This window comes from Ictalurus furcatus, chromosome 23, assembly GCF_023375685.1.
Source record: "Ictalurus furcatus strain D&B chromosome 23, Billie_1.0, whole genome shotgun sequence".
In the NCBI taxonomy this organism is placed as follows: Eukaryota; Metazoa; Chordata; class Actinopteri; order Siluriformes; family Ictaluridae; genus Ictalurus; species Ictalurus furcatus.
The window spans coordinates 5,078,981-5,103,946 of NC_071277.1; the positions used below are offsets into that span (position 1 = coordinate 5,078,981).

Sequence of the window (24,966 nt, forward strand, 5' to 3'; positions counted from 1 at the left end):
GAAAATGTATTATTTTAAATTAGAGGTATACCAATAGTGGGTTTTACTATTAATAAATATTAAAGTAAATAAAAGATATACATCCAAACTGAACCAAAAAATAACACTCCAAATAACAAATAAAAAAATAGTGACATCCAAAATGGAAAAAAAAAAAACCACTTCAAATAACACAACAAAATTAGTCAGTGAGAGTTTTTATTACGCCTCTAGAGGCTGCTCTAGATCTTCATAATGACAGCGGAAATGAAACCTTTTCTTTCAGTCTGTAATTTGGGTAGAAAGGGTTGTACTTTCAAAGTGACCTCTTCAGTCACTATTACAATATCACTGAAAATGAAGGAGAAAAAAAAAGAATCAGAGAACTTACTTTTCATCTTCCCATGATCTTCAGGAAATTCAAATGATGTAACATCCTGTTGAACATGTGACTTTTGGAACATTCCAGATATTTCATAGGAGTGAAAGTGTTCATGTACATTTCATAACTTATAATGCAGGACTCATGGAAAAGGATGTTTCAAGCATGAGATGTTAAATGGATTCCCACATTAATGCAAAAAAAAAAAGATTTTTATTTTTATTTATTTTAATGATAATTATTTCAAGGTCAAATGTAGTTGATATATGCAGTTTTCAAAATTTTGTAGAGGTTTAATTAATGTTTTAAAAATACATTATAGTCCGTTGTGAAGGAAACCTGTGTTTAAAAAGTTCTACACTTTCATGTTACGTATACGTAAATGTAATATCAGTGCAAAACAAATGGCACCTCAATTGTCGAATCATCTGTTATGAATAACACAAAGTACTTGGCTTCTTTCTACAAAAATAAATCTGTCCAATAATGGTCTAATTAGCAAATCAAGTGCTGGATTTTCATTAATTAAATGCTTCTCATCTTGGGTGTTGATTTTCAAAGATCTGAAGTAAAAACGTGTCCATAAGTACATGTTTAAGCTTCTGCTTCCCTCTACTGGCTCCACAGTCACAAATCCATCTACAAATCCATTCACGGAAGAAATATGCACCACAGAACAGTAGCTACGAAACAAAGGTCATGTTAAAGAAAAGCTGAGCAAATCTAAAACGTAAACAAATAAGAAAACACGTAAGTAAATGCGTTGTACTTCCTTGTAGAGTTACCTGAAGTTTTTATATGAACAGATTTCGAGATCATGCTCATTGTGGCCCTTTTTACATTTTATATTTATGGTGACAAAATTATAAAAACAATAGATTCCATCATTAGAGAAACTGGAGATCAATTCTAGTGTGAAACAAACATATAAATAATAGCAACAGTCATAAAAGAAAGGAAATTTCACACGATATGTGTAACCTTACTTATGTAAGAAGACACAAGGATGAAATTACAACTGTACAAAAATGATCAAAACAAGTGATTATTTGATGCCAGACATGGACTATTAGTGGGGGGGGATTAGTGGTTAGCACATTTGTCTCACACCTCCTGGGTTGGGGGTTCGAATCCCACCTCTGGTTTCCTCCTCCAGTCCAAAGACATGAGTTGTACAGTCCAAAGACATGTGATTGGCATTCCCAAATTGTCTGTTGTGTGTGTGTGAGTGATTGGTATGGTAAATGAATGGCTGGTCTATTCGTGTCTATTCTTCCATGATTTGTCTACAATTTGTGTCGCTTCCTGACGGAACTGTCTCAGTATTTGTATTTTCATCTTTTATTTCAGTGATATCACCGGAGTATTCCCCATGTCATATAAAATACTTTATCATGCACCCTGTTTCACTGATGTATAAAATCACTCACACAAACATTACAACTTACACATTTGTAATGAATTTTATTGTTGCAGGACTTAAACACTGTCACACAAGCGGTGCACGAGAGGCGTGCGATGCCCCGATTAAATTACATGGCGGCCTTATGGGACAATACAGTTTAAAACAGAACCGAAGAAAAACACAAGCAACCACCAGAGCTCGGAGCAATAAATAGTAACTCTGTTTAATTCATCACATCTCTCAAATCGTCTGTACAGAGAACACTGGAATGATAATTACACCAGAAAGGAATCTACATCTAGCAATCTCAAAAAACAAAACAAAACAAAAAAAACACCACCACTGGAGGATGAGGCAGTAGAGCGGAGTACGAAAAACGAAAAAATGCTTCTGGAACACTCACAAAAACACAAACACAACCAACTACAACACGCACACGCGCGCACACACACAAAATAGAGGAGGATCCGGACGACAAAACAGTTTCTTCTACTGCTGCTCCGTGAGAGGAAGGCTGAAAAGAAAGAAGTGGAATGTTGCTGAATGGCGCGAAGACAGGGAGAGAAAGACAGCCGAGTTCAGCTGATGCGGACGCAGAAACGGACCTAGTCCTCCAGCGTACGGAAAGCGTTCTGCATGTCCTCAAGCAGCTGCGCGTAATCGGCTTTAATCTTCGCCTCGCCCTCTTTCACAGGGTCCTGAGAGAAAGAGAAAGCAAATGTGATTAACATTTATTTCATCCTTTTTATCCTTCCCAATAGCCTCGATTATTAAAAAGCTTATAAGAAAACAATTAATGATGGGCTGTGTGATGCAATGTTACCACCCTGAAGTGGATTATTTTCTCATCTGAAGTGTTTTATTGCCCTTATACTACAGTAATTTGCCAACAATTACAATTTCTTATTTACTAAAAAAAAAAAACATCATATTTTGAGTGCATTTTATATATAGTTAATGTCGTGGAACGCATGAAGATTTAAAAAAAAAAAAAGCAGCTTTTCATGTTACAGAGAAACTGAAACGATTTTCCCATGGTGTAAAACTTGCTATTAAACCACTGGTACTGGAGACTCCTTAGACAGATGTTAAATAAAACAAAAAACTTCACCAGATCATTGATTATAGCACATTGATACTGTGTTTTTATACTGTATACTGTGATTTGCAGCTGCATCGCTGTCAGAGCTGCTGGTACTGAAAATTCATCAACACCTTCCGAACATTTATGAAGGTTAATAAAACCCAGTCGATGTTTCATTTCCGGTTTGATATCAGGACATGACGGTTATCTTGGGTTGGATTTTACATGCCCGCTTGTGAGGCTAGAACTTGAACTGGAAAGGAGTTAGATAGAAACGTTAACGATAGTGATAAAAAGTTCACCTTAAATTTCATGGAGCTGATCTTGTAGAGGATCTCGCCCATGTGCTCACGGATCATGGACCAGGTGATCTTGTTATCGCTCTGGGCGGTGGTCTCCACTGCGTGCCGGGCCAGGTCGTAGAAAGCGATCATGTTTGACAGGATGCCCACCGTCTTGTAGAACGGACAGAACCTGGAGATGACGAAAATGAATGCGAGTGTAATTTGGGTTGATTTGAGCATCAGCATCGACTAAAGTAATCGTCCGATGTAAACCTCGCTTTATGTAAAGATGCAAACCTGTCATAAGGCGTGTAACCGTTCTGCTGCAGGAAATCATCCTTAATCAACTTGGCGACTTCAAGGGTGATCTTATCTGTCTCGGCCAAGGAAGCCTGGTGTTTTAAAAACAGAAGAAAAACATGAAATAAAATACAGTTTACACCTTTATGTACTGTACAAACTGCTGGTAAAAATGCTTTTGGAGCTAAAAAAACAGAACTGTGTGTTTTCTATGAACGACCAAAAGTCCTGCTTTTTATTACCAGCTCATGATTGGTAACTCCAGGAAGTAATGGTAAGTAAGTGGCTTGGTTTTCCACCAAAGCATACAAAAAAAAAGCCGAATTGTTAAATCTGTCCTTCACGACATATTCATTAAGACAAGTCTCTGCAAGCATCTGAACATTCATCACTTTAAAAAAAATAATAAATACAATTATGGTTAAAGACAATGATCCGTTCTTTAATCCATGTTTTTCCCATGGCACACACACGTGCACACACACAAACAGACACACAAACACACACAGTGCAATGAAACCCCATTTTGTTCATGTCCCCTGTTTCTGAATGTGCAGTTAAAAGATTTTCATAACGTTTCAAACACTCAGAATGCAGATTCATGCAAACTTCCTCACCTTGCCAACAAGCTGTACGATCTCAGCCAGGTCCTCTTCCTCCTGCAGAATCTCCTTAGCTTTGGTGCGCAGCGGCACAAACTCGGGGAAGTGCTTGTCGTAGTATTCGTCCAGCGCTCGCGTGTACTTACTGTAGCTGATTAGCCAGTTTACAGACGGGAAATGCTTCCTCTGGGCCAGTTTCTTATCTAGACCCCAGAACACCTTGGGGGGGGGGGCGGGGGGGACACAAGAGAGTGTTTATGAAAGTAAAATTCCACTACTGTAGTGAACGAATGAGAAAACGAGCATGTTGAGCTCTTACCTGTACAATACCTAGCGTAGCAGATGTCACAGGATCGGAGAAATCTCCACCAGGGGGCGACACACTGTGGAAAAACCCCAATACTCATCATGAATCTCCTAATAACCGCAACTGGACTAGTTATCATTTCTCACTGTACACTATAAAGTTATAAAACATCTCATTTATCTGAATAGAAGACCGTGAGCAATAGGGTTGCTAATAAAATGAAAAGTTAACGGCTTTGAGAGAACCACTTACGCTCCCACGATGCTAACACTGCCTTCCCTCTCGGGATTACCGAGACATTTCACACGGCCGGCGCGCTCATAAAATGAGGCCAGACGAGCCCCTAGATAGGCAGGGTATCCGCTATCTGTTTTACACACAAACACACACACACAGTCAGTCAGTGAAATAGTGATGCATCTGCAAGAGTGACACTTTTAAAATGAATGCTTTAATGGTTGTCATACAGTCCGTACAGAATTCCACAGAGTTTTTTGTGCTTTTTTGCAGAAAACTACTTGATTTGGCCAATTCGCAAATTGCACAGTCTTTCATATTGATGTTTGTTGGTAAAGGACACCTTTAAGCTGTACTCATGTTTGCCAGGCGAACCGAGGGCTTTGGCCGAATGTGCGTTGTGATGACGTCACACGACGTGTTTTGACCCAAATCTGTGGTAATTTAGAAAACTTGAAAGCTCCTCCGAGTTTGCTTGATTTTGCGTTCATTTCCGCGATCGCAAAATCGTGAAATCCTGGAGGGACTGGTCATAATGCAAAGACTTATTACTGCAACATTGTTTAGCTATTAAATTATTTCCTTTTCATTTTATTAATGAAGTAGGAAAGTTCTACTGAGACTAGGTTTCTCATTTTAGAGGGGTACACATGGCTAGAAATGTTTTTTTTTTAATATAAAAGATTAGACCTGGCACCAAAACAGGTGAATAACAATAAATAATATAATCCTGTAAGAAATGGAGCAGGCTCAAATAAAATTTAATAACCCCTACAAATAAATACATAAATAAATAAATACATAAATAAATAAAATGCCTCTTTATTTACTGTTATTTAGGATTTGCTTAATTGTCCATTCCTATAGTTTTTGGCACATATTGTAAAGCAAAGGGACACATTTTAAATGCATAAATACTGCTATATCTTTATCAGAACCATTATTATTATTATTATTATTATTACTATTATTATTATTATTATCAACATCATCATCATCATCTCACCAGCAGGCATCTCGGCCAGACGCCCAGAGATCTCCCTGAGAGCCTCGGCCCATCGAGAAGTGGAGTCAGCCATCATGCTCACGTTGTAACCCATATCCCTGAAGTACTCGGACAGAGTGATTCCTGAAGCACGGACGAATAAAACACTCAAAGGCGAAGACCAAATAAAAGTGACATGCTAAACCAAAGCTTTGAAGACACGCCTGCTGGGCCGGTACCTGTGTAAATGGACGCCTCTCGAGCAGCCACGGGCATGTTGGAGGTGTTGGCCACCAGAGCCGTTCTCTTCATGATGCTTTCCACCTTCCCGTCCACCTCCATGGTAAGCTGTAGGACAAACCAGAGCGCCGTCCATCATACTGAACTCCACTCATAATCACATCCAGAGTGAGGTTATGGTGTGCCGTTTCTCACCTCAGGGAAGTCTCGCAGTACTTCAGACATCTCGTTACCTCGCTCTCCACAGCCCACGTAGATGATGACGTCACTGTTGGAGTATTTGGACAAGGACTGAGAGATCACGGTTTTGCCACAGCCAAAAGCCCCTGGGATGGCTGTAGTCCCTCCTTGTACACACCTGTCAATATAACAGAAATAAAGCACAGACATCAGCTTGGAAAGCACACACAAAAATCCAATCGCTGATGTACAGAGGTCTAATGCAACCTGTATCCGTTTAGTGATCCAGAGAGACTTATCTGAGATTTTTTAAATTAAATATGAACCCCACTGAAAAAAACACTAGGGGCAAAAAAAAGGAGCCGTAGAAATGTCAGCAGGGAGTGTGAATTCTGGCTCTGACAGTTCCTCAGCCTCAGCTACATCCCTCCAGTTCTGGTCTCAACTAGAGATGTGGGTAGGACTGTTTTTTTGTTTGTTTGTTTTTGTTTTTTACTCCCAATTGCACATTTATTATTTTAGTTTCCACCTGCCCACGATATTTTCTAACAAATTTAGTTGGTTCAATTTCCCAAAATATAAACAAACTAGTAGACTCATTTAAAACCATGACCCTGACCAGGCAGTTACTAAGGATGAACAAATGATCAGTGTAAAAGCCTCATGTTAATGCTAATGAACGTGGTCTTTCTACGTCACATGAGCTCCCTATCTCATCGCTCGCCTAAAAGTTAAAACCTCCCATTCGTGCAAATCTGATGCGTCCTGCAGGATCCCTTCCCCAAAGCCCAACGCACGCCTCTAGATGGACGCCCTGTGAACCTTTCCGTCAAGCTTGCTGAGAATTTTTTTTTTTATTAAATAAATAGTGTACATTCTATTTGTTTATCTTTTCGTTCCAAATAATACATTTTGTTACATCCCTAATATAGATATAGATGTAGGTAGATCAGACCATGCAGATCAGTGATTCTCAAAATGGGCTCCTTAATGCAAAGAGGGTTTGTTTTTTTGGAAAAGTTTCAGGAGGTGAATGTTTATGTCAGGCGCTGCGTCTATGAACAAAATAAAGACACTGACGGGAACAGGGCGTCCAACACTCGCTGGCCGGTTAGCAGAGGATGATTAGCAGGCAGCTTCTCAGTAACGGGTCGGACCTGGCGCACAGGCCAAACCTGCACCATGGTGAACTTCTCCTTCACCCCCTCAAACTCCAGCTCCAACACCACATCCTATAAACACACACACTTTTGTGTCATGTATATACTCCACACTTTTATTAGAATATTTGCTTTATGGTCTAAACAAAATAGCCACACAGCTCACCGAGACGTCATAGTTGCCAGGTGGTGCCACATAGGTGACGGTACCACGGTTTTTGGGTGGCAGCATGGTTTTGTGTTTAATGAGAGAGTTCTCGTACACAAGACCATAGATGTCTCCTCCGGTTATGTGACTCCCAACCTGACACAGAAAAGTGAGGAAGGAATTTGTTGCACTGCCAGCAAACGTTTTCTTTTGAATCCTAAGCTGAATTGTGGCAAATCATCATATCAGATCATATCACAGATCATTGTAGTAACACGAAGTGTACCAAATATGCATTATACTGTTTTTACTCCCCATATGCCATGTTTCAACCTGATCTGAGCTGCGTTTCCTGAAATTATTATCAAGTTAAGATCAGCACCATGATGAAATGATGATTTCTGTGCGCTAAAACCCTTTTGTTTAATAAGTAGGACAGACAACTTCGACCGTGTTTATCAGCTAACGATTTAGGAGGTAGCGTAACTAACCATAGGCTCCCTATAGCTCAGTGTAAAAGGCAACTTCTACCCCGAGAAATAATAAGAAAAAAAAATGAAGAGTTCTATTGTCTTTGATATGTGATCGTTAAGTCTTGATGTTTTTGGATAAGAAATAGACCCTCTGGCTACATAAATACGACCTTCAGTTCTTACAGGTAAATAATTACACCGCCACATACAAAACGGCAGCCAAGAGTTTATTTATTTATTTATTTTACATTTTGTTCGTGTATTGGCATTGAAACAAGTAAGAATATTAAACAAAAGTGTCCTCGTTCACTCGTACTGGACTTCTAACCGGACTCCATTAAATGCAGGTGCAAATCAGCTTAAGTGGGTGCGTAACACAACTCGGAATATGCTGAACTTTCATTGAGTAAATATTGATAAAACTTTTGATATAAGCAAATCTGAATGCGGCCCCAAGTAGAGTGATCCTGACTGGCATTTTTAGTTACGTTAGATCTAATAAAACAAAAAAATCACATCAATTCAATTTTTTTTGGATTTTCTAATATTACATTATTTAACCAATTTCTTGAAGTTTAATCAAAACGTATTAATGTTTTTTTTTTAAAAATTTTTTATTAAACTGGCAGTATGCTTTAAAAAAAATAAAAAAATAAATCACCCTAAACTTTACAAAATTCTTTTGGAGGAATCTGTTTGTTAATTTATTATTCAGTCATAAATTTCATAGTGTATTATCTTCTAATATGCAAATGCACGAATTAAACGAAACATTATTACACGGTTTATGAGGGGAAGTAAGCGGCGATGTGTAATGCTGGGGGTGTGTCTGAATTTGCATATTCATATATATGGATTTCTTGATGAGGGTAGAGAGGTAAGCTCTTCTGTGGAACAGTCACGTCAAGCAATTTATGATACATTTTTTGAGTGACTATCAACCAAAAAAAGATGGACTGCAAGTTGTTTAACCTATTTTTTTTTTTTCTTTTTCTGAAAATCCACTCTTTCATTCGCTTTTCCGGGATACATACCCGTAAGCTCTTGCAGGGCGAGAACTCCCATTTGATGTCGCGGTTGAGGGCGCCGATGTTCACTCCTCGAGGGATGTAAATGCTCTTGGTCAGGTCATTGATGTCCTTCAGTGGACGTTGGATACCGTCAAAAATGGAGCCCATGATGCCGGGTCCCAGTTCGACGGAGAGGGGCTTCCCTGTACGCAGGACCGGGTCACCGACAGACACGCCAGCTGTACATAGCTCAGGAAAACTATTTGGAATGCTGAAGAACTTATTGATTTGAGACACGTTCTTTAAGGTTCAGTGATTGTCAGTTGGTTATGAGGTTCCACCAATCATCATAAGGAGAAGTCATGCATCCAGGAGCAAAAATGAAGAGCGCACTGTCCAACAAACTATATGCACAGCACTATAGACACTTTGGTAAATTTTGGTCCACTTTATTTCTTAAACATCATGCGAAGAAGAAAACAGAGATTGATTCCTGTAAAATGGAGGTCTGAGGTACCTACAAGACCACTAAATAAACAGTTCCTAATCGACGGTGAGTGAAGGATACAGGTTTCTTCATACACCTGAATGGTGGCCATGTCTCCCTCTAGCCGGATGATTTCTCCCACAAGCTCACAGTGACCCACACGCACCAGCTCATACATCGCCGCCCCGGCCATGCTGGAAGCAGTCACCACTGAGGGACGAACGCACATACACATGAGACGTTTACACGGTGAAGCTACATGCAGACTCTTAGTGTAAATCCTGATGGTGAGATAAATTTACTTGAATATACAAGAAAGGGTTGGGGGGGCGTGTCAATATAACATTTTTTGAATACTTTTTGCAGATGGAAGATTAAAAGCGAGGCAAAGTAAAAGGTTTTATTTACTAACCAGGTCCGGAGACGCCGTGCACGTATCCAAACTGTCCCTCTCGCTCCTCATCTTGGATCTTGGGCAGCTTGGAAAAGTCCATGTTAGAGGTGTGTGTCTGAAGACAGAGAGTGAGATCAGACTACACACTAGAAGGAGAACTTTCTGTACTGCGTGATACGGTGACAAATTATTTCCTTTGCCGAGTGAGCCACTCTGTTACTGACACACATCGTTTCGAAAACACCGTTATGCTTTACCAGATTTTCTTTTCAGTCCAAATGTTTCCTATGAAAACGACAACGACCCATGACCTTTAAATCCCATCCACCATTTTCATTTGTTTTGAGAATATCAGTATAAGACATGATTTCTTACACAATTCCCTGGAGTCTCATACTTTCTAGACAAAATTTTAATGAATGCTCATGTTAAATTTTTTTACGTTAATTTTTTTCCGAAAAGTTGCGCTTTCCTGCATCAGCGTGAAAATAATATTTTACAGATTTATCTAGTTTAGAAAGGGGCGCACGGTGGCTTAGTGATTAGCACGTTTGCCTCACACCTCCAGAGTCGGGGGTTCGATTCCCACCGTGGCCCTGTGTGTGTGGAGTTTGCATGTTCTCCTCCAGGTACTCCGGTTTCCTCCCCCAGTCCAAAGACATGCATGGTAGGCTGATTGGCGTGTCTAAAGTGTCCGTAGTGTGTGAATGCGTGTGTGAGTGTGCCCTGTGATGGATTGGCACCCTGTCCAGGGTGTACCCCGCCTTGTGCCCGATGCTCCCTGGGATAGGCTCCAGGTTTCCCGTGACCCTGAAGTGAAGGATAAGCAGTATAGAAGATGGATGGATGGATTTACTTTAGAAACGGAAATAAAGTATAGTATGGATGCAATAGCAAAACAAGTAAGAAAAGATGCGTTGTAAAAATTTTTTTACTCCTGTTACTGAAGACTAGTCCCAGAAATTCATGCTGAACTTGGTTGATATTATGATATTGTGAATTTTCGGTCACCTGCCAGTTCCCTCCCACCAGCCAGCAGCGCCCCCCATACCCCCCACCCCCAACAGCTAACAAACAGTGAGGGTCAATGCGAACACATGCTTCCTCTGAGACACGTGAAGCCAACGAGCAGCGCAACACACTGAGGAAAGCGCTATCCGCCCTCTTCCATGTACATGAGCTCACAGATGCTCATGATTGGCCTTCTCACTGAACATCCCCAAGCTTTTCAGTATAAAATGAATTGTGTAGCTGTTAAACACAAACAGCTGGACCTCATAGGATCATCAGTAGAGATGCACTGGGATTTCCTTTTTTTTATTCTTTCCATTAACACCACACTGCCAGATATTTTAAGAGTCGGCTCTGGATTGCATGTTAGTCACGTTCATGTGAGCAGCCGGAGTTCTTCCTGTCTCTCAACTGTGTGTATTACAGGAACATCCACAAACATGGCCTCAAAGAAATAAAATCAGTAAGCGGGGTTCCTCTTACCAGTCCAAAATGGACTATTTTCCTATAGGAAGCGCGTCCTGGAGGGTTTTATTCCTCTTATACCCTCACAATTAGCATTTTAGTGAATAAAAGATGATTAACGAAAAGTCCTCTGTCCGGATTGTTACAAAGCGCTGACACTGGAGACTCCTTACTAAAAACTTCACCATATCAACAATTAGACATTTTTATTTGTTAAATAACACTTTCTTTCTTTTTTGAATCTGCTTATTATCAGTCCTAGATTACGTAAAACGTCGGATGTAGAACATACGTATACATTACTATTATGATAACGTATTAGAAAGAGTGCACTGATGTCAACCTGAGAACTACTGTCAGAGTCGCTGTTAGAGAAAATTAATCGACTCCTTCTGACCAATCAGGATCGAGAACACGACCGTGGTATGAAAGTGTATAATAAATACATGGTTGCTCAGACCTGGAAAACAAAAACCACATTCCAGAGTAAAAAAAATTTTGTAAAAATTCATTGATTTCACAATGCTGAGCCGCTTCAGCACGACAAACCGATACGGTCGTTGCTAAACCTACAGACCAAACCTAAAAGTATTTATTTCCCGTAAATACAGTATTATGTAATAATAAAATATCCACAGACTTTATGAATGCAGCTGGATTTGAGACCTACAGGTTTTGACCTACAGTTTGGTATCAGAATTCATCAGGGAGGATTTTAGTGACAGTTAAGATTTAGTTCATATGTACAGAACGGTTATAAAGCAGGGTCACATGAGCACAGCTTGTGACTGACTACGGAAAAGAGGAACGGGGTGTAAAATAGACGCTTGAGTAATTCTGGCAAGTCTGTGTGGATGTGCCACTTCAGCACGAGAGGCTGGAAGGAGAAACGGTACTACATGACTACGTATAACGTCTTGTACGTTTGGATCGAGCACGTCTGAGTTCGCCGTCGTCTTGTATATTCACTCGGGCAGCTCTGTCGGGAAAGTCCGAAATTCGTTCTTGAAAACAAATTAGCCGATTCTTTTTCTGCTACAACTTTTAATTAGCCCTCTCTTCTCCGCCTCCAATCTCCAAAGCATTATCCAGAACATTCTTTGCCGTTTCTGCGTCTCCGAAACGAATTAACGCTGACGTTTTCCAATATCGTTTCTCCGTCGTTCTTCGACCAACAACAAATTTATTTTAATCTAGCCTGCCCGGAAACGTACCTTTCCTCAGGATCCAAAAAGAGGCATAACTACAGCCTGTGAACACACACGCTGATTTATTCACTTGCTCAGATTTACTTATTAATTTGATCTCTAAATAGAGATATAGATTATTTTTTTGAAAAGCGTGAAGGAATTTCCAGTATTACAAACCCGGGACGTTCAGGAACGTTTCAAACAAATGTGGCCCTGAGTAATGACAGTGCACGAACATGTGCGTTACTCGATTGAGCAATTTCCAACATGCAAAAGCAAATTCTCAGACAAATACCGATGAATGAACTGGATAGAAAGATTCCCCCGCACTGTTTATTTACTCCAGGTCAAATCATACCTACAGGGTGTCCCAAAAGTCTCCATACATAGAGAAAATTAACACTTTTCAGCAAAAATGTCTTCCGAAATGTTTCATGTATACTATACATTTTTCTTTTTCAGATAGCCTTTCAAAGACGCCTTTGGCAAAAGAAGAACGTATTGAAATCGTTCTCATGGCTGGATCGGGAAGCTGTCGCAAGGTCTCCGATGGACTTTAACAGGAAACGTGGCAAGCAAATAACACACACACACACACACACACACACACACACACACACGCACAACACTGGTGCCAAACTTATTAGCAAATCCAAAAAGACCGGAAGTGCTGCGGACCAAGCGAGAAGTGGACGTCCACCAACATCCACTGACAAAGGTATGACCGACGTGATGCTAGTGTACATAGTCCCCTCTGTGTGGAGTCTTTTAGACACCGTGTATTATTAGAGTTGTGACAAGCTGAAAACCTTGCTTTAAAAGAACTGCCCTGTATTTAAATTAGTAAATAATCCTCATTTCGGTTTTAAATTCGACTTAATTTAATCCTATTGCGCCATTATTTCTGACTCAGATTTAGAAGTGTATTTCGGATTCATTTTAGTTTCGGAGGTGGTTTACGTTTCCAAAAACTGCAGGCTATATTCGATGGGTTGCTGAAAGAAAGAGAGCTCCTCAAATTAAGGGAAAGGTTTTTTTTAATATATATAGTAAGGGAAGATTTTGATAATCAGATGACTCCCGATGAATCCGAACAGGAATGTTTGTCTTGTGTATCTTGTGAACATGAATAATGAATCCCAGAGTTTATCAATGAATTAATCTGCCGATAAGAAGGTCAATGCTTAAATTGCTGGTTTGTTTAACTACAGTCAAAACTAAGCATTGCAAGACAACTCTTATTTATATATATATATATATATATATATATATATATATATATATATATATATATATATATATATATTAAACATACAAATATCTATACAGATCAACAAAATTGACTAAAATCTAAATTCTCTTTAATCTAATCCTGGTTAGTCTAATCCACTCTCTGATCCTGCTAACATTTACTAAGAATAATCTCTGACTTCTCAAAACAAACGCGACCAAATTGGGACTTTGATCTTAATTTCACAGTTTAAAAAAAAAAAAGAAAGAGACACCAGAGATACTTAAAACATAGACACTGCTGTAGTGAACAGCTCAAAAACAGGAACACGTCGAGCTCGCCAGCAGGCACATGACTCCTGTGGTAGACTGCGATAAAGTAATGTATGACAGCACTTACAAACAGTTTATTACCGTGTGTATATACAGTCCGTACGACTGATCCTGACAACAGCAGCTTCATTCTTTAATAAACGCAATCATTATTTCTAATATTCCTGCTTTATGATACAACGTCATTTCTGAGGTAACTTCTCTGGCACGGGTAGAGTTCTGAATAATTCTATAGAGAGATGTCTCTTCCCTGCTGAAAAACAAAACAAAACAGTACAAACCATGACAGAAATTCTATCGCTTTCCACTACCATAACAAACCATCAGCTGTTAACCATTAAAACCATTACTGGACCTTAATGGTTTCCAGTGAACATAACATGCCACCAATAGAAGGCAAAAAATTAGAGACCATTACAGTTTCCACATACATACATACATACATACATATATATACAAATATATTCTGAGTAGCTTGCAATTTTTCTAAATGTCCGCAGCTTTTCCGCAGATTTAGGCCGAGGCGTCTCACGTGACGTCATCACAACGCGCATTCAGCCAAATCCCTCTTCGATACACGTGCGTCAAACAAGAGCACAACTAAAAAGTCTCGTTTACCAACAAACATCACTGCGAAAGACCGTGATTGCGATTTCACCAATTCAAGTAGCTTCCCGCAAAACACTCCACAAATTGCATCGAAAAACTTTGTAGAAAAAAATGAAAATAAAATAATAATAATAAACGCAGCAAAATATCAAGCCTTTCTGGCCGTAACAATCAACAACAAAAAAAAACACTCAGTGAAATCCTGTACAGACTGATTATCAGATTTATCATCAGAATTCTGAAATATATTTATTTTGTATATTTACACCCACACAGATTTAGCACCCAGAGAGATTTAGCACCCAGAGAGTGCTACTATAAACTACTTCGCTTGATGCTCCTCATCTTACACACACACACACACACATACATATATATATATATATATACATACATATATATATATATATATATATATATATATATATATATATATATATATATATATATATATATATATTATACTGCACCTGCTTTGGAAAACCAAGTAAAATGTTAATCAATCTCAATAAATAAATAAACAAACAAACAAACAAATAAATAAATAATCACTGTCAGAGTAAATATGAAATCATAAAAGGAGGAAGGTGGAGAACATCATGTGATGTGGAAGACTCTGAGCTCAGAGCTGGAGTTAGAAACATGGAAACTGAAAAAATGTATTTTAAAGTATAATAAATGTGTGTAATAAACATGTAATAAACGTGAAATAAACGTGAAATAAACGTGTAATAAACGTGTAATAAAAGTGTAATTTGTGCACAGAGCTCAAGTGTCTCAGGGGATCTGCAGTCACGTGACCATCACACGGTCTGCAGGATGTGCATGAATTTCATACAACAAAACACATTTTAATGCAATTATTTATTTATTTTATTATCAGTTTATTATAATATAATATAATATAATATAATATAATATGAGCGTTTACATGTATTTATTTTGATTTTTACACTTACACTTCTTAGGCATCCGATTCATTCTGGTTTGCTTGGATGGACTCCTTACACGGGTGGGATTGTTTGTTTGTTTTTAAATTGTTGCACAAATTAAAAATATTAAAATAGATGATAAAATTGACGAAGAGAAATTTTAGAAATGAAATGGCGTCGTTCCACGCGCAGCCTCTGTACATTCCCCAAGGTTACAGACGGGACAAACGAGCATCACGTAAACAACCAGGCAGAATACAAAATATAAAGAGAATAAACACTATACATTGTAAAACGTGTAAATAATCTAAACTGTCATTATTTTCTATGGTAATGTCGCCCTTCTTGGTGAATCGGATGAAAATGTAATGAATTTAGCTTAGCCACCTAGGCTAGCTACCTGGGATCTAATGACAGGCCAAAATAACAACACGACTTTTAAATACATTTAAAATAAAAATCTGTCGCCGCTTGAACACGGATGGAATATAAATATGAAATTACCTGAAATGATGTGAAGAATCGGAGAGAGTTTCAGATTCGGGCTGCGCTGGGGGGAAAAAAGGGATGAGAAATAACGCGACTAGGAGAACAGATCAGCTGACTTCATTCACTCGACGGTTCTGGAGAAACAGGAACCGGCATGCACAGCGCCCTCTAGTGTAAGCGAGAGTAAATACTGATATACACAGCGCCCTCTGGTGGAAGTGAGAGTAAATACTAATATACACAGCGCCCTCTAGTGTAAGCGAGAGTAAATACTGATATCCACAGCGCCCTCTAGTGTAAGCGAGAGTAAATACTGATATTCACAGCGCCCTCTAGTGTAAGCGAGAGTAAATACTGAGATACACAGCGCCCTCTGGTGTAAGTGAAAGTAAATACTGATATACACAGCGCCCTCTAGTGTAAGAGTAAATACTGATAGCCACAGCGCCCTCTAGTGTAAGCGAGAGTAAATACTGATAGCCACAGCGCCCTCTGGTGTAAACGAGAGTAAATACTGAGCTACACGGCGCCCTCTAGTGTAACCAAGAGTAAATACTGATATCCACAGCGCCATCTAGTGTAAGCGAGAGTAAATACTGATAGCCACAGCGCCCTCTAGTGTAAGCGAGAGTAAATACTGATAGCCACAGCGCCCTCTGGTGTAAACGAGAGTAAATACTGAGATACACGGCGCCCTCTAGTGTAACCAAGAGTAAATACTGATATCCACAGCGCCCTCTGGTGTAACCAAGAGTAAATACTGAGATACACAGCGCCCTCTAGTGTAACCGACAGTAAATACGGTTATACACAGTGAGACAAATGTGAAAATGGATGTATGCAGCTCCTTCTAGTGTGAGTGGGTGTATATACATGCTCAAAACTGTTAAAAAAATTCAAAAGAACTATAATATTACAAAAGTGTACACACACACACACATACATACATACATACATACACACATATATATATATATCATATATATATATATATATATATATATATATATATATATATATGATATATATATCAAAAACATAGAAGAGCATAGAAGAGAAAACAAAACTTAATTACTCTTCCGATGTAGGTTTTCATCCATGATCAAACCAAATGACAGTTATTTTCGACACTAAACTTTTTAGTGTTTTAATGTTTCTTAGTTCAAGCATTTTAGCCTCAAACAAGTCAAATAAATTAGAAAGAAAACCACAGGAGTCCACAGAAACACATAGAAATATAAAATTCCATAGAAGTCACCTTTAATGACAGAAAGACGGTTGGGACTCTTAGTCTGTTAGGTAAAAGCAGTTTGCGTCACTTCCGGTGCCCATACCCAGTCTTTGCTTGTTGTTGCTGCTCCTCGGAGCTGCGTTATTTCTCCTAACCGTTTTCATTAAACCCCGCCTCTTGTTTTGGGATTGGTTACTAAATCATACCACAAGGGCTGTTGAGTTTATAGCCAATAGTAGCTCAGAAAATAAGGCACATCAAGCCAATCGTATCAAAGGAGGCGGAGTTTGTCGGAATATGGGTGTGGAAAAAAACACAGTGGTGAGCGAATTGACAGCAGCAGCTTTTGCTAGTCTGTTAGCAACCTACATGTGGAGGGAACAGCAGCGAGAGTTGCTCGCACCCCAAAGTTAGCACCAATTTCTCTTTCTTTTGTATTGGGACAACATTACGACGACCTCGGTGAATTTTTAAGCCACAGATAAGTTGAGATAAAGATGAAAGGGTGAGTAACGGCGTGTGGATTTATCCACCTTTAAGCCGTCACAGAAAAAAAAGTTTTTCTCTCTTCGTCTATTTTTTTTCAGCAGGGGAGGGCGGGGGAGTTGCTAGCGATGCTAATGCTAACGCTAATGCTAACGCTAACTTACCTGCGAAAGAATTTGCCAACCCGAGAGCGCTAACCGCAGCTTGGTTTAAAACCGGACGCTCTGTCAGACTCAACACTAATCAATTTAAGTCACATAAATAAACAACTTACACACTGGGTGTAAGTCGGAGGTCGTACAGTATTAAAATTAGCTTAGCTTAGTGTCGAAAGTAAATGTGAAAAATGTTGAGTCAGACTGTGAAAAGCTAGCGGTTAGCATGGCACATTTCCTAACCATGGCAGTTGTTTAGCAGTGATTTTAAACTTCACAGAGGTTTAAATGTGTTTATGATGATTAATAATGAGCAAACAGCTAGCACATAATGTACATAATAACGTAACTGGGATGGCTATCCGAGTGTGAAGCTAACGCTAAACACTCATTATTCGGTCAGTGATGTGTGTGTGTGTTAGTTGGGTAACTGGGTAGTTAACAGGTTAAATTAACATATATGTTAATGAGGTACGCGCTTTTTAAACTCACTGACACACAAATCCGTAGATGAAAGATGAAACATTTAGCGAGCTCTAAACCCAAATCAATAAGAATTAATATTTGTTTGATTAGGTTAACCTTGTGCAAGCCTAATTTTACTTAAACGTATACTTGAAGGGGAAAAGGGCGTGTCTGTTTTTCATTGCCAAATTTAGTAAAAGCGCTTCTCTGTTCTGATTGGCTGTGACGCCCCTAGAGCTTATTTGTTATTTAGTGTTTATGCAAATATATGCAAATTTGCGTCAGTGGGTATGGGATAAACTAACTAAAGCTGTTTCTTTACACTGTGATCACAGTCACAGCAATCTTTAAAGATTGTTCCCTGCCAGATTGTACGAGATAATCCCGACAAAATCGTGATGAACTTTATAGCAGACTGTATCGATAACGTGTTGCATCTGTCTGATTTTAAAACGAACAAGTTATACTACAATTTTGCAATCTTGGATCGTTAAAAAAAAGAGTTCTTTGGATGTGAGTTAAGCTTGCCGGTAGCTGACGTAGAGCCGTCATGTCTGAAGACAGTCGATGATAAAGTTCTGGCAGAGCATAAGCAATGCTACGACGATCGTCTGAAAAGCCACCAATAGAAGGACGGGACAGGATCGTGCAGAACTCGTGGGACGGCTAGACGCTCTCTAGTTGCGATACCGATGCGTTAACGAAACATGCCGATGGAAGGGGAAAAAAATTCTCCTTATTACGTCAAGCTCGCTCTGATCCACATTCTCGTTTACACAACTATGTCTTCTGCGTGAGCTGATTTTCTGGATCGATGACGTAAACAGAATGTAGTCATTTTCCTTTAAGGTCTTTCGTTAGAGGATCTTCAGCATGCGTATAGTCTTGGGGCTGGGCGATATATCCATATAATATCGATATCGCGATAAACGATTACGCGATACATACACTTTTCTGAGATATCGTTGGTATGGCGATTTGTTGTTTGGGATCTTAATCATTACAATTTATACGGTACCGAATGGATGCTGTTGATTTGACTTTTTTTTTTTTTACCTTAATCTTCTTTGTCTTTGTAGACGTTAAAAAAAGTATAGTCAAAAAGTATAGTCAGTTTAACGTGTTATTTTTTTTGTTTATTATACTACTGTTTTGCAGACAGTGTTTGCTAAATTATGTATTGTGATACGCATCCTGTATCGTAGAAACGTCCTCAATCGTGATACGATATTTTGGTCAAATCGCCAAGCCCTGTATAATCTGACACGGAGAACACTATTGCTATTGCTCAGAATTCAGGCAAGATGTTATTAGTATCTCAGACAGTGTGACGAGTACTGATCTTAAACGAACGCTGAAACCGGCTCTAGGGTGGCAAGACAAGTGTCTGCTGGTTCTGCCTTGCGTAAGGACAAATGAAGCTCTGGATATAAAAGGCCGCCGTGGCTGTAGGCTTTCATTCCATTAAAGCAGGAGCCACGCCTGACTCCACATGTTTAATCAATTGATCTTGGTCTTTATTTGACTCGATATGTTTGGCTCCTATTTGTGTGAAATGAAATCCTGTACATACACCAGTTTTTCGCAGAAGGTTTTGCTTCTCAGCGTTTGAGAGAGAGACAGAGACAGTATACTTGTTGCTCTCTCGTTACTCTATCTATACCCCCAGCTGTAGCAGCGACCTAAAACTGCAGCTGTGTCGTTTTAAGCACGCAGTCGCCCTATAAATACCGCTGTCATTCCCCAACTGGTGTCAAGTGAAGGCAACAAATAAACCTTATGGCTATGATGAAGCAGTGCTTGATTTTGTTGGGCAGCACACATAAGGTAATAACCAAATGCACCAAATTTAAATACTGTGTCTGACTGTTTTGGTGCTAATATCTTCCCCAGTACTTTTTGAAGCATCGTCTTCAACAGCGTTGTTCTGTAATGACGAGCAAACTACCCCGTTGAGCATTCTGCTTTTGTTCCAGTAGCCGGATCGAGCTGGGGGACGTCACCCCCCACAACATTAAACAGCTGAAGCGTCTCAACCAAGTCATCTTCCCTGTCAGTTACAACGACAAGTTCTACAAAGATGTACTGGAAGTAGGAGAGCTCGCCAAGCTAGGTAAGGCACCGAGCTAACAGGTCACAGACATGTTTAGATTTTTCAAACGAATCCGTACCTGCTGCGTTTGTGGTGTAAGTGGGAGTATTACAAATGAGGGTTTTGACACGTTTTCCCCGTACTGGGAAAAGGTTTCCAGACTCACTTTTAAAAGAAGTCCACATCGCTCCACTTACCCCTCTATACTGTGCACGTGTTAAAACCTAAAGAGTCGTTTCCGCCAGGCGTTTATTTAAAAACACGATCTGAAGGTTGTACAAAGCGACAGTAATCTTTAACAACGCTATCAAACTGGATCGTAGGCGCAGCGACTGCGGTACAACGTCGTCCACCATGTTGTTTGTTTCGAGTCGAATGGGTCACACGACTAAAAACGCGTCATCGTTTTTGAATATCTCCGTTTTCTCAGTCCAGATTCAGATTTATCCACTTGGGAGTGCGTTTTCAAAAAGCTCCGTCTCAGAGGAAAAACATGCGTTTTCAGATCAAGTTGATCCGGATTAATATAGACGTAGCTTAAGAATGGTTTCTGAGTTTGTTTGATTTTAAAAGTACATCTGTTACACTAATCGCTTATATCTCATTTACATCTGAACATTTTGTGCATCTGTTTTTCTCCACTCATTTTCTGATGTCTCATTTTCAGACAGACTGAAATCTAAAAGCTGTGCAACACATTAATATGCGATATGCAATGTTAAAAAAGCATAACACATCCTTCATCGTAATCGTTGGCAACAAAGCACCTTGAGATGTGATGTTATGGGAAAATAATCAAGTTCGAGTGATGCCGCTTCATCACACCAAACAGTCGTCAATTATTTTCCTTTAACTGAATGACACAGGGTTTTATTTTGCACACGTGCTTTTGGACCAGATGCACCATTAGTCATGCTTCTTTTTATTTTGCAGCGTACTTCAATGACATCGCCGTGGGAGCCGTGTGCTGTCGGGTGGATCACTCCCAGAACCAGAAGAGATTGTACATCATGACACTGGGCTGCCTCGCACCCTACCGCAGACTGGGCATTGGTACAGTTTTTCCACACAAAGCAGGACAAGATTGAACTTTAAAAGCCTTGAGCCATAGTAGGAGTCATTATACTTCAGAAACGCAGATTTTTTGTTGTTTTATTACCTTGTTTTTAGTAAAATACTAAAAACAATTCATCAACTCATCAGTTAACATTTGAAGGAAAATTTTCAATGTGTTTTGATTTTTGAAATTTCTTCATTGTTTTTTGTTTTTGTTTTTTTTTTTTGTTCAAAGGAACAAAGATGCTGAACCACGTGCTGAACATCTGTGAGAAGGATGGCACTTTTGACAACATTTACCTGTAAGTTCTGACATAAAACAATCACATTATTTCCGTGTAACCGCACAGTGCATGGTGTTTTTTATTCCTTACTTAATGACAGCCTGCGCTCGAGCGGGCGTAGCCTCCAGAAGTTTGAGTAAACCTAACGATCCATATTCGATCCATTATGTGCTTCAATGGAAGCGATAAGACCTTTCTCGGACCTGATCTGACTTTTTTGTACGAAGGCATTAGCACGGTCAATATCACAGATTTGCTTACATTTAAATATTGCAAATTCAAGATGGAACATTTCTTGTCATTTATTTTTCAAAAACTTTTGTTTCCAATTTTAAACAGAAACAAATCCCAGATTTTCAGTGTTTGTCTCAGACTTTTGGACATTTTCCATCAAATCTCCGGCACGGAGTGTCGTCATAATCATCCTCCTCGTACCTCCTCAGCTGAACACTCGAGCTGTCGATCCAAGTCTCACTAGCCAACCAAAGTAAACCGCTGTTAAGCCCCGCCCACACGAGAGATTTGCGCCAGAACAGCGTAAACGAAAAGTTTGAAAGTGTACACGAAAAATCAGGGTTCACAAACCATGATTAGCGAAAAGGAAGCTTAGAAAACTGTTAACAAATAATGCTGTTTATTTGAAGACCGCGTTACGTTTGTGCCACTGAGGTGACGGTTTTCAGTTTCAGACTGTTTTATCTTCTTTCTCATTGTATATTTTTGTTTTTGAAAATTTATGTTCAATACTTATTGGCAAGAATTTAATTCCATATTACAGGAGGGTCGTACAGGCTATGAACTCATCTGATTACTCGAGACTGCAAATTAAGTTGGCTTTGAAAAATTAGAATAAAAGTTGGAAGTCACTTAACAAGCCAAGAAGGAAGTGAAACTGTGAGAATGGAGAATTTAGCTGTAGCGTTGTTCTGAGGAATTTACTGGAGCCGTTTATGATTTCACCACATCATAACTTCGGATTCAGTGACCGCTTGAACCGCTCTGTTTTGATCACTTGAATACAGAATAAATGGTGATTTATTGCTTGTTGCCGTGTTTATAATTATACTGTACGGACATTATTTGTCGATACAGTAAAGGTTGAGTGATAAACATAGTATGCACTACTGTCCAGTAATAATCCTTTCTTTCAACCCCTTTCTCCCTCAGTCACGTTCAGATCAGTAACGAGTCTGCGATCGACTTCTACCAGAAGTTTGGTTTTGAGATCATCGAAACGAAAAAGAACTATTACAAGAGGATAGAGCCGGCAGACGCCCATGTTCTCCAGAAGAGCCTGCGGAGCCCGTGCGAGCCCCCAGCAGGAGACCTGCAGAAGGCCGAGTAGGAGCCGGAGCACGCTGGAGAGATGGATCTCGGCCCGTATTCACGAAGTGGAACTGTGACCGATGCCCCAGGGCCTGTAGATACACCACTTTTTTTGGAGGGCAATTTAAAGAGAAAAACGAGTCCATGACAAAATTGCTGAATTTTTATTTTTCAAAAACAAAACTGTCCCCATCAGTTTGCATTCTCTCTCTTTTTTTCTTTCCTCAATTAGAGAGTTGAAATTAGACACAAGGTTTTTTTTTTTTGTCTTTTTTTTTTCTCCAGGCAGAATACATAAGTGCTCCTAAAAGCTGCTTACTTGTTACAGAGTAGACATGGTGAAGGTTAACTATGTAAGCATACCGTTTGCATTTTGTTTTAAATCATTAATGGCAAGGGGACACAACGTTGTTGCTTGAACAAGGCGATAGACCTTTTTAAAAAAATAGGACTGTTGTTTTTGGCGAAAAGGTGGTCCTGCCTTGGCAGCATTGGACGTCACGCTACAGATCGTCTCGGTGACCTCCGGACCTCCCGTCACCTCGCCACCTGAGCCCGGGAACACAGATGTGTTCGGTTTTTTTTTTACAGGCAGAATGCTGGGGAGGAGTATTGCACGTGATGCAGTGTCTCTTTCTTTAGGTGCGAGTCTCTCCGATCTGTTTCGCACAGGATCATCTCGCCGCCCCCTCGAGCCGGCGTGAACATGATCAAACGGTTTGAAAGTGAGAGATTGAGTGTGGGAGGAGACTCCACTCCCGTTTCTGAATGTCTTTACTTCTCTGCCCATTATTTAAAGTCCCCTTAATTTTGTTTTTGTTTTTATTTTGTTTTGCATAATTGCTGGTTGGTTCATGGCTTTTCCTGGGGTGCTGTTGGTGCTTCAGATTGGAGAAAAAACTGTAAAGTGCCAGTTATGGAGAGGAGGTGTGCTGTTGTTACAGTTACCCCAGAATATGAGACACTTTTAACGTAGCGCGTGCCTTTTTCTACACACACTCACATTCCACGTGCAAGAAATTGATTTTAATTTATTTTTGAGATTTTCCCCCAAGAACAAATTGATTTCAGAAACAGGAGGAAAAACTCAACCACGACAACCTGAAATACTTTTGTCAATTTAACAAACCACATCGCTGTGAGTTCACACAGAATGTAAGCGTTAACATGGTTCAGTTAACCAGGTGATTGTAAAATATTGGGGTAAAGCAAAGGAAAACTGCAACAGTTATTTTACTTGAATGGTTTCAGTCTGAATTTTTGTCCTCTATGTGACGACACACAAATTGCATTTCATAATATTCCTAAGCGTTCATTGATGTTAATTTCAGCAGTCTCCTCTTCGGCAAACTGGCAGCTAAAAACCGACCCACAACATGTCGCTATCATTTCAGTGATGTTCACTGACCAAAACAAAAAACAAATCTGTTTTTTAACGCACTGTGGGATTGGCGTGGTTTGGTTATAGAGGTTCCTTATGCTGAACTTGGATTCACAGGCCAGACCCCAGGGGAAGCCTTGACACTGCATGCCAAGAGGGATGTGCCCTCTCCATTGTAGTACAAGCATGTTTTCTTTCTTTCTTTGGAGAATCTTTTCTGGAGCTCTATATTGTAAAACTTTTAAAACCTCTAAATAAAATACTATTTGCATTATTTTCCAGAACATGCTCTTATCATGCTGCACAAAATAGAGAGATGTGTGGGTTGGGGGTGGGTGATATGACAATACAATTTCAATATCGTGATAAATGATATACAAAAAGTATACCTTTTTTTTTTTTTACCCATGGGAGGTTGTGTTATTTTCATTTAAAAAAATGTTTTTTAAAAAAACATTACAATTCTTATCTCTTGATCTGAAATGCTTGTTTTGATTTTAGCTTTTTATTGCTTTGCATCTTTAGAATTGTAAACTATTAATATTTTTACAGAATATTTGCCGTCCTCCTTCTG

The 24,966-nt window shown here is 39.4% G+C and overlaps 2 protein-coding genes across 3 annotated transcripts; one reads left to right on the forward strand and one right to left on the reverse strand.

The window, feature by feature from the left end:
- Window positions 1–1,805: 1,805 nt before the first annotated feature.
- atp6v1ab (ATPase H+ transporting V1 subunit Ab) lies at window positions 1,806–16,331 on the reverse strand. The gene is made up of 15 exons (XM_053611758.1): window positions 15,932–16,331; window positions 9,676–9,772; window positions 9,345–9,473; window positions 8,801–9,015; window positions 7,312–7,449; window positions 7,066–7,217; window positions 6,001–6,163; window positions 5,805–5,913; window positions 5,587–5,709; window positions 4,596–4,710; window positions 4,356–4,419; window positions 4,052–4,255; window positions 3,432–3,526; window positions 3,153–3,324; window positions 1,806–2,464 (listed from the first exon to the last, which is right to left on the reverse strand). The coding sequence occupies exons 2-15, from the start codon at window positions 9,755–9,757 to the stop codon at window positions 2,372–2,374; spliced, it is 1,854 nt and encodes a 617-aa protein (XP_053467733.1). The 5' UTR covers window positions 9,758–9,772; window positions 15,932–16,331; the 3' UTR covers window positions 1,806–2,371.
- Window positions 16,332–17,445: 1,114 nt separating this feature from the next.
- On the forward strand, window positions 17,446–24,666 carry naa50 (N-alpha-acetyltransferase 50, NatE catalytic subunit). 2 transcript variants are annotated; one of them, XM_053611942.1, is made up of 5 exons: window positions 17,446–17,652; window positions 20,233–20,366; window positions 21,279–21,398; window positions 21,637–21,703; window positions 22,853–24,666. In XM_053611942.1, the coding sequence occupies exons 1-5, from the start codon at window positions 17,645–17,647 to the stop codon at window positions 23,028–23,030; spliced, it is 507 nt and encodes a 168-aa protein (XP_053467917.1). In that variant the 5' UTR covers window positions 17,446–17,644; the 3' UTR covers window positions 23,031–24,666. The 2 variants fall into 2 exon arrangements, with proteins under 2 accessions (XP_053467917.1, XP_053467916.1); XM_053611941.1 differs by having other exon boundaries at window positions 17,450–17,652; window positions 20,230–20,366.
- The last annotated feature ends 300 nt before the right edge of the window (window positions 24,667–24,966 follow it).